Raw genomic sequence first — 9,829 nt, forward strand, 5'->3', positions numbered from 1 at the left:
AGGCAAACGCCCTACCCGCTGTGCTATCGCTCCAGCCCCTCCTCTGGTTTTAAAGACCACTCCTTCCTTTGGTGTTGGAATACTGTACGACTGAAACCCAATCACCAACAACTTTGTGACTATGCAGCTGTGATTCAATAATGTGTGTGAGAGAGAAGGAGAGAGGGGGAGAGAGAGAGAGAGAGGGAGAGAGGGAGGGAGGGAGGGAGGGGAGACAGAGGGAGAGAAGGGGAGAGGGAGGGAGAGGGGGAGGGAGCAGGCTGCTCTGAGGAGTCTGGGACATTGGCCTCACTCCTGCTCAGCTTAATGATCAATTTCCTGTTGCCCTTGGAGCCCCTCACTTGGCGCTGCTGCTGGCTGCAGGATGGTGGCAGAAAATGCCACCAGCAATGCCCACATTCCCTGGTCACAGCTCAGTGTGCCCGACATCGTGGTCATCGTTCTCTATTTTGCCCTGAATGTGGCTGTGGGCGTCTGGGTAAGATGGAGGTTGGGCGCTGGCACTGGGGCGTCAGTCGGGGCTCTCTGGGGGCTGGTGCACAAGGGCTCCTCCATGCCCACGTTTGTCGGAGTCCTCCCTGGAGCAGCCGTGCCCGAGAGGTGAGGGGGAGCCTCTGCGGGAGAGAGCTTCAGCCTCAGCCCCCTCGAGTCAGAGGGCTCTTGTGACCACTGGCTGGCTCTCGGGGTCACACGGATCCCAGGCGGCACCCCAAACGTACCGAGCAGGATTCGGAGGCAGGAGAACAACCAGACCCAAGGATCACGTTCCGCTGCCCCGAGCCCCAGCAGGCCTGTCCTCACGGTGGCTGGGCAAAGGCCAGTGTCCCGGCCTGAGAAGCCAGGGACCGCACACACGGTTCTTCCTGGCTTCCTGTGAGGGAACCAAGCACCCCTGGGGCTGCAGACGCCAGGTTCCCTCTCCCTGGCCCTGACCCCGAGCACTGTGACCCTCGTCTCTGGGAGGACAGGGACCTGGAGGGCCGGGACAAGGGACTGGGCAGGTAGGTCCCAGTCTGGTGTCGCAGGGACCTACTCAGCCCTCTGGCCGGGTCTTCCACCAGGGAATGACTGTGACATCTTTTGTCCTGAGTCCCTGAGGTGCCCACACAGCCTGGACACTGCTGCCGTCTGTCTAAGGGTGTGCAGCCACTGTGGATGTAGTAGTAGTAATATAGATAGTGGAGGTAGCAACGGTAGTAACAATGGTGGTGCTAGTAGTACTGACAGTGAGAGTAATAATGGCGGCTGCAATGGTAGGAATGTGCTGGTAGTTACAGTACTGGTCATAGGAGTAGCAGTGGCGGTTACAGTGGTAATGACAGGGGTGGTACTCGTAGTACTGACTGTGGGAGTAGTGGTGGCGTAGCAGTGGTAGAAACAGTGGTACTACTCACGGTACCGATAATAGGAATGACCGTATTTGTGGGAATAATCATGGTGATAGTGATGTCATTAGAAGCAGCAATAACACCTGTAATAAATTTTTTTCTCCCAATTTCCCTTTCTTCCTCTTCTCATTGTTGGTGCTGTTGCTGCTGTGACTGGAGGCTGCCCCCCTGGTCATGATGCTCACATACTCGTAGGCTCGCCGTGGTTGATGCCCTTAGCCGTGGTGCGCACACACATTTGTCTGTGGGGTGTTGGGGGTGGCACACATTGCTGTGGTGCAGGGGAAGTGCTGGGGATCAAAGTCATTCTGTTGCTGAGCCGTCAGCCGTGGGGTGAAGAGCAAGTGGATAGCAGCCAAGGGATGAGCATCCAGAGAGCTGGTTCCTAGAGCTGCTCCTAGCTCAGCCCCCGAACCTGACAGGCCTCAGTTCCTTCCAACACACACTGTTGTCTTTGCTTTCACCCCTCAGAGTTGTTCCCGGGAGCACGAAGGGCCGGGGGGGTGGAGGTCTGTTGCCCAGCTAGTGTGCTGTCTCAGGAGAGCTCTGGAGGTGTCTGCTGCAGCCAGGCAGGAGGCCTGCAGGGTCCGAAGCAGGAAGTAGAAAGAGGGGGAGTGCTTTCCTTTCCAGTGCAGGTGGGGATTTGGTGGACATTGCACATAAAAAGATATCTTGGATGGGGCTGGAGAGACAGTCCAGTAGATAGGGCACTTGCTTTGCACGCAGCTGATGTGGATTCAGTTGCCAGCATTCCATATGGCCCCCTGACCAGGAGTGATCCCTGAGCACAGAACCAGAAGTAAGCCCTGAGCACTGCTGGGTGTGAACCAACCAAACCAAATCGATACAAAATGAATATTCTATGCCCCCTTCCCAAACAAAATGCATGCAGGAAAGTGATGATTTGTTGAAATAGATCAGAAATAAAACGATGAGCAGAATCCCAGCAAAGGGCCCTCTGGTTTGTGGCTCTGATTCAGGGACCTCGCCAGTCTGCTGCTCACGGCGGGGTTTGCTCCCAAGGGCAAAGCTAACAAGGGCCGAGGGGATAACTGAAGGGCTGCACTGAGCTCTGAGCGCAGGAGGCCCAGGCTCCGTTCCCAGCAACACAAGTTCCCCCGGGCACTACCAGGACACTCGGCGGAGACTCGCCAGGTGTGACGCCCAAGCTGAAAAAACCAAAAGCTTACACTTGACTTGCAGTCTCACAAGAGTGGAAGGTCCCATCTTTCTGTCCATGGAGAATCAGCTGGGAGCATTTCCTGAGGATGAAGCCAGGAATTGACCCTGGGCACCACTTGTGTGACAGCCAAATTAAAACAAAACAAGGAGTTTCCATTTCAGCAGGAGGAAAACTTAGCTGCGCCGCCCCGCCTCCCTGGACAGCCATGGGTCAGCCTCTGGCCCCTCGGTGACCCATGCTGGGTGTCTGTGAATGAAGACTGTGGCCCTGAGTCTGACTTCTCCCCTGCAGGATGTGTCCAAGGGCCAGCACAGAGCAGCCTGACCAGGCCTTTGTTCTTGTCTGTGACTAGAGAGCATTCTGTTGTTGTTGTTGTTGTTGTTGTTGTTATTTTTATTTTGGCCACACTCAGGTGCTCAGGGATCACTCCTAGTGGGCTCAGGGGACCATAGACAGTGTGGGGAATTGAACCCAGGTACTATGGCTCAGGTCCTGGAGCGAGAACATTCTAGAGTTCAACACACCATCCCCATTTTAGGCAGATGGACCTTTGGGATGACCTTTGGGATGCCAGTGTGGACAGTGCTGCTAGGAGCACATCTGCTCACAGACATCTAAGTTGTGGGGTGGTTGCTTGTGTAACCCTCTGCAGGATGGTGCCTCCCCCTTCTCCAGTCTCTGCCTGTTCTCTCAGTCCTCCTGCAGGGTCGGCAGGAACAGCGTTCGGGGCTACTTCCTGGCAGGCCGGGACATGACGTGGTGGCCGGTGAGCACCCTCCTCCCCTCTTCTGCTTCTGGTCCAGCATCTGCACAAGTCACCCTAAGACCATGCTGAGATTGACTGGGAATCCGCAGCTGGGGGTGGAGAGTGCTGGAAACGGCAAAAGAGGACTTTGGGATATGGAATGTCTGCTCATGGTGCAGACCCCCTCAAGTTCCCAAGTCTGGGCTCCTTGACCTGGAAGCAGCGGGTGAGGGAGACTCCCTTAGGTCAGTGCCGAGGTGGGTGTGGCCAGGTGGGTGAGAGTGACTCATCTCTCTCTTCCCTCCACCCTCAGATCGGAGCCTCCCTCTTCGCCAGCAGCGAGGGTTCGGGTCTCTTCATCGGCCTGGCAGGCTCGGGTGCTGCGGGGGGCCTGGCCGTGGCGGGCTTCGAGTGGAATGTGAGCTCCGGGGGTGGGGGTTTCTCCAGGGGTCCTAGATGGGGGGGCCCTCCCAGTCCACTCCTCAGCACCACAGGGCCCCTGGCATCTCAACAGATGGTCTGGGAGTTGGGGGAGGATGGGGCATTGCTCCCCAAAGTCGATGGGGCCCCCAGAACTGCCCCCGCTGTATCCAGCAGTGTCCCTGAGCGGCTTTGTGGATGCTGTGTCTGTGCTCCTCTGTCCCCACAGGCCACATACGTGCTGCTGGCCCTGGCCTGGGTGTTTGTGCCCATATACATCTCCTCTGAGGTGAGTTTCAGGCACCTGCCACAAAGGCATTTCCCCTCAGACCTCAGCTTGGGTTGCCTCCTGGTCTGCTCATGGGAACTGCTCCAACCCCATCATCTTGGGCATGATGCTCCATCTACCTAAGCACATGGATGATGGCACACGTGGGGGCACACCTGGACACCTGGATGGCACACCTGGGGGCACACCTGGGCACACACCTGGGGGCACAGCTGGGGACACCTGAGGGCACACCTGGGGGCACACCTGGATGGCACACCTGGACACACACCCGGGGGCACACCTGAGGGCACACCTGGGGGCACACCTGAACAGCACACCTGGGGATAACTGGGGACACACCTGGGGGCACACCTGGACAGCACACCTGGGGGCATACCTGGGGGCATACCTGGGGGCACACCTGGGGGCACACCTGGACAGCACACTGGGGACACATCTGGGCACTTGACTTTAAGACCAGAAGAAAAAAAGAAAAAAAAACATACAAAAAGGGGCTGGAGCGATAGCACACCAGTTAGGGCGTTTGCCTTACAGGCGGCCAACCTGGGTTTGATTCTCAGCATCCCATATGGTCCACTGAGCACCACCAGGAGTGATTCCTGAGTGCAGAGCCAGGAGTAATCCCTGAGCATCGCCAGTGTGACCCAAAAAGCCAAAAAATACAAAAAAAAAAAAAAAAGGAAAGAGAAATAAAAAGACCAGAAGGCCACTGGTTTCCATGCTATAGCCATGTCCCTCTCACAGCTCAGCAGGGCTCGTCACCTGTCCCAGCCGCGTCCCTTCTAGTTGTTCCTCATGTCCACTGGCCTCTCCCTGCCTCAGTTCCTGGCTGGGGAACTCAGCCTGGAAGCCAAGGCCAGAGCTGGGCCTGGGAGGACTAAGGGGTCCTGGACCTGCCCACGAGAAGCCCAGCCCTGAGTGCTGACCCCCTCCCAACCCTTCCAGATAGTCACCATCCCTGAGTACATGCAGAAGCGCTTTGGAGGCCGGAGGATCCAAACATACCTGTCTGTCATGTCCCTGCTGCTGTCTGTCTTCACCAAGATATCGGTGAGCCACTGCCCAGCCCTGGCTAGCTTGGACACCCCTGCCCCGGGTGTCTCCCGACCACCCCTCGCCTCTGCCTGGCCCAGAGCAGGATAATAACTTCCTGGATCACAGAAAGTATGTGACAGCTGGCTAAGGGTCACCCAGTGTTGGCCAGATAGGAGAGTGGGGGGTATTTGGTAGGGGACATTGCTGGTGCGAAGTCGGGGGCGGGGGGTTTAAGGTTGAAGGCTGCCACCGAGGTGTGCCAGGACCTGCCACTAGGAGGTGCTAAGAGCCCACTCCAGCCTGTCCACTTTCAAGGTGACCCAGCCCAAAGCTGGTCGCGGCTGCCCTGGCGTCCTCCAGGGGCTTGGACCATGTCCCGCTGGAAGACTGGGAGCGTCAGGTCTAGTTCAGACAGTGCTGTGACCGCATGGCGCCGCTCGGGCGTCTGGTGTCCCTGAGTGTGTCTGTGAGGTGGGGGTGCCGTGTGGGGGTCGGGAGGCCTGCTGTTCTTGGACCTGGTCCGCCAGGCTCCTGGACCAGGGAAATCCAGAGGTGCCAACAATGGGGGAGGGGCACTTCAGGGGTCCCTGGGGCGCTTTCCCCTCCCTTCCTGAGGTGCTGGCTGTGGTGCCAGGGACTCAGGGCCGAGATGTGCCCTTGGAGTTGTGGTGCTCACACACTTTGTTGAGGCTCACACGGATGATTGTGGTGCTTGTCAGGGGTTTAGGGGGGTGCTTGCCAGGAGGTGGGTCCCTCTATAGGAGGTGGGTCCCTGCAGGAGGTGGGTCCTTCTGCAGCTCTTGTCCTGCCCTGAGTGTGGGAACGGTGCTGGTCAGCCCCTAGGCCAACGCCTGGACCTGGGCCAGGCCTCCGCCTGCTCCGTGTGGAATAGGGAAACCCAAGGGGTCCTTGACATCTGCTGCTCCTGTGGCAGGTTTTGGGGGATCAGCCAGCAAACCTCACACTCCAGCTCCCCAAGAAGCTCTTGGAGGTATGCACTCACTTTCCCCGAAGCTTTCCTTTAAAGACAACGCTTGAAGCCAAGTCCAGAACTTTCCATTCCTGCTCATCTCCCTCTCCCACATTTTCTGAGCTCCCCCAGACCAGCCACCTCCCCGTGAACTAGGAATAGAGAAACAAATCAAGCAGGCCTGGCCCTGTCCTGCCCCGGGTCCTGCTGTGCGGGAGGCAGACACACCTGAGCTGATGGCATTGCTGTGCGGAGGCCAAGGGGACCCACTGTGAGGACAGGTGTCTACAACTGGCCCGCTGGGGCCTGAACGGGCACTGAAGCCCCGTGGGGCTGGGCACAGGGCTGCCCCAGGGCATCTGAGTAGTGCTCTCGCGGGGAAGGGACACTGCAAGGACTGGCGGGGCGTCAGCGGCCCAGACTCCAGGGCCTTGAATCAGACGCTGTCTGGGACCCAAGAGCAGATGGTGTGAGGGGACTAGGAGGGGGCAGCGCAGAGTTGGGGACGTAACCAGGCCTGAGGCCACACTTGGCTCATGGGCTTCCTTCCCGCCCTGAAGCACCCGCACCTCAACCTGACTAGAAGCAGCAAAGAAATGTGAGTCTGGGGGCTTCTGTCCTCCAGGACTCCAAGCCCCCATACAGTTTGGGGGGCTTTCTGCAGGGGAGTGATGTGTCAGCTTTGTCTGCGCCTCACAACCGAGACTGCAGGGTGAGGGGGTTCTAGAGGGACCTGCGGGGCCTGGGGGGCTGCAGAGGGGTCTGGCAGGGTTTGGGGGGCTGCAGGGAGATCTGGCACAGCCTGGGGAGCTACAGTTGGGTCTGGCGGGGCCTGGGGGGCTGTGCTGGGCACAGTTCTCTGACCCCCTTTATCCAGCGGAGTCTCTGCAGAGACATTTGTCTCACGTGCAGAATCTGAGCACTGCCTTGGACCGCACTTCCGGAAGGGCAGAGGCCTGTGTGGGAATGTTTTAGAGATCATCTTGCCCCGCTGTCCAGATGGGCAGCAAGGCCCAGAGAGTGGGCAGCACTGGCCCCAGAACCCGGCGAGTGTGTGAGTCCACGCCCAGAACCCAGGCATCTACCCCCAGCCCCAGGCTGCTGTGATGGGGTGAATCAGTTTACCTACCCCTAAAACATGGGGCACTCGTAACTTCCTGCTGGGCTGCAGCACCAGCTTGGGGACTGCCCGGAGGAAGCGAAGAGCAAAGCTAATTGTGGGCTGGGCCGGAGGCAGCGCCTCTTGCTGCTTTGGGCTGATGCTGTTTGAAGCCTCAGAGGTCTTGGCTCAGGGGGCAGCCCCAGAACATATCTGAAAGCTGGACCCAGCCTCAGGGCCCACCCACTGCCCATCCTTCAGCAGGACACAGGTGACGATCCACTGGGAGTCAGGGCCAACTATGGCCCCTGGGCCACACCTCCCCCAGAACTCAGGCCTTGTCCTCTGCAGACCCTCCCAGCACTGCCCCGTGGCTGCCCCTCGTATCCCGGCACCATCCTGCCCCTTCTCTGGAGGCCTGCCCTGAGCCCCATTCCTCACCCAGCTGTCTCACAGGGGCTAGTTGTCCGACTGTCTGTCGTCTGTCTCCATCTTTCCTCTGCTCGTGGAGGCAGCCCAGCGCCACCGCACACCAGCGCCCTCCTGGGCCGAGTGTGGCCTCACTGTGGCCGGTCTGGCTGCACTGGCCTGTCAGAGCCGGTCAGGGAGCTTCAGTCCGGGACCCCAAGTCTGTCACAGGCAGGCAAGGCTGCATGTCTGTGCCCTCCGCACAGATCACTCTCAGTGCCTGCTTGGTGCCAGGCCCCGGGTGACCAATATGTCCCTTGTCCCCATGATGGACCAATAAGATCACAATTAATGGTAAAGATGCTAGACCTGGAGAGAGGCCAGGCTGGCCTGAGGTGGGGAGGAGCAGTTCAGAGAGAGTCCATGGTACTGGCCAGCAGGGCAGGCACGGACAGGAAGCAAAGGGAAGAAGCTTCCAGAACGCTGAAGGGGTGGAGACAGGCAGGATTTGGGGACAGGTGGCAGGAGCTGTCCCCAGACAGGAGGTCTGTGGGGGTGTCTGTGGTGTGCAGCTTCTCTGCTGTCCCCCATGGAGAGGCGGCTACCGTGAGGAAGGGGCTGGGATGGGTCCCAGCAAGCAGAGTTGGTGCCTCACACTGGAGACAGGGCCCTCTGAGCAGGCTCTGCTGTGCCCAGGCTTCCTTCGGGGGCCCGGTTGCCTCTCCGCCACGGGGGACCCTCACACCACCCCTGGGCTCACCCCAGAGGGCTTCCACAGGAAAGGCCTGGTTGCTGGGTCTGTGCCAGAAGTCCCACTCGAGGAGCTGCAGCTGGGCGGGGGTGGGACTCTGCACGCTGGACAGGGGTGGAGCATTGCACGCTCTGGTGCTCTTGGCCGAGACTGTTTCTGTGTGTTGTGTCCCCTCTGCTGAGCAAGCACATTTGGAAATCTGCTGGGCCATCACTTTCTGGGAGTCTGCCATGCAGATTGTGTGTGTGCATGCATGCCTATGCGTATGTGTGCATGTGTGTGAAACTTCCCACAATGTGGCTGGAGCTGTAGCCCAGGGCACCACTTCCAGGAAAAGCAGCTGTGCCAACCCTGGCCAGGGACCAGCCCCAGCTCCACAGGGGGGACATAAGCAAAAGAACTCTTCCCCAGCCCACCCCAACCACAGCTGCTCCTTCTGGGGGCCTCTGCCTAAGAGAACCCAGAGGAAGGGGACACCCAGGCTGATCTTCTGAGGTCCACGAATCTTCCACAGCCCCTCCTCCAAGAAGCCCTCCTGGGCTCCCTACCTGGGGACGGGTCTCGTTCCATCCTCAGCAGGTCAGGTGGTGTCAAGGCTCTTCCCTGTGGGTGCCTGACGAAGCTCTCACACCAGAGTGCCCTCTACCCCCCCCCCCACATAATGGGGGTAGGAGGACTCAGGGCCAGAGGGCACAGGGCAGGGGTCGTGGGTGGGGGGCATAGACACTGGACACGCCCTCTCCCTCGCAGATCGACCTGTATGCGGGGGCCCTATTTGTGCATATCTGCCTGGGCTGGAGCTTCTACCTCTCCACCAGCCTCATGCTCATCGTCACAGCCCTGTACACCATCGCAGGTATCGCCTGGCCGGGGCGGGCCCGGGGCCGAGTGGCAGCTGTGGCCTGCAAGTGGCCACAGTGTCCAATGGTTTGGGGTCAGCAGCTCCCTGCCACCACTCAGGCGTGTGGGAAGGGCGGCGGGCTGGGGCGGGCGGGCGAGCTGGCCCTGGCCCTGCCCCCTGTAGCTCCCGCTTCCCCACAGGGGGCCTGGCCGCTGTCATCTACACAGACGCCCTGCAGACACTCATCATGGTGGTGGGGGCCGTCATCCTGGCTGTCAAAGGTGAGGAGGTTTGTTGGGGGCTGGAGGGGGAGTGTGCCCATCTGGTCATGCCAGGTCCTGCTGTTCCCCTCCTGCCAGACTGCAGCTCTGGGGTATGGGTGAAATGGGCTCAGGATGCGGGGCTGGCGGGGATGGGGCCCCAGGGCATGCACCAGTGCATGGGGCTCTCGAGCACAGCCAAAGGCCTGTGGGACCCCCAGCGGCAGGCAGGCAGCAGGCGCTGAGGGGGGTTCCCACACGGTGCCCCCCACCCAGGAAGCCACACAGGAACTGAATGCAGACAGCAAGGCGGAGGGCAGGGTAGCCCCACGTAGGTGGGATCCCCGGGTGTGACTGCTGCACCCTTCCCAGCCTTGGTGTCCCTCCTCGGTGCCCCCATTCTCTGCTCTGCCAGACGGTGTCCCTCAGGGGCCCCG

At 59.8% G+C, this 9,829-nt stretch overlaps 1 protein-coding gene across 1 annotated transcript in view; it reads left to right on the forward strand.

Moving 5' to 3' along the window:
* Positions 1 to 364: 364 nt before the first annotated feature.
* SLC5A10 (solute carrier family 5 member 10) overlaps positions 365 to 9,829 on the forward strand; it is a 50,366-nt gene continuing 40,901 nt past the window's right edge. The window contains exons 1-7 of the mRNA XM_004612839.2: positions 365 to 478; positions 3,266 to 3,337; positions 3,630 to 3,734; positions 3,966 to 4,025; positions 4,974 to 5,078; positions 9,042 to 9,147; positions 9,333 to 9,413. Coding sequence (XP_004612896.2) covers positions 365 to 478; positions 3,266 to 3,337; positions 3,630 to 3,734; positions 3,966 to 4,025; positions 4,974 to 5,078; positions 9,042 to 9,147; positions 9,333 to 9,413 — 643 coding nt within the window. The remainder of the gene's footprint in view (positions 479 to 3,265; positions 3,338 to 3,629; positions 3,735 to 3,965; positions 4,026 to 4,973; positions 5,079 to 9,041; positions 9,148 to 9,332; positions 9,414 to 9,829) is intronic.

Source organism: Sorex araneus, chromosome 4 (genome assembly GCF_027595985.1).
Source record: "Sorex araneus isolate mSorAra2 chromosome 4, mSorAra2.pri, whole genome shotgun sequence".
Classification (NCBI taxonomy): Eukaryota; Metazoa; Chordata; class Mammalia; order Eulipotyphla; family Soricidae; genus Sorex; species Sorex araneus.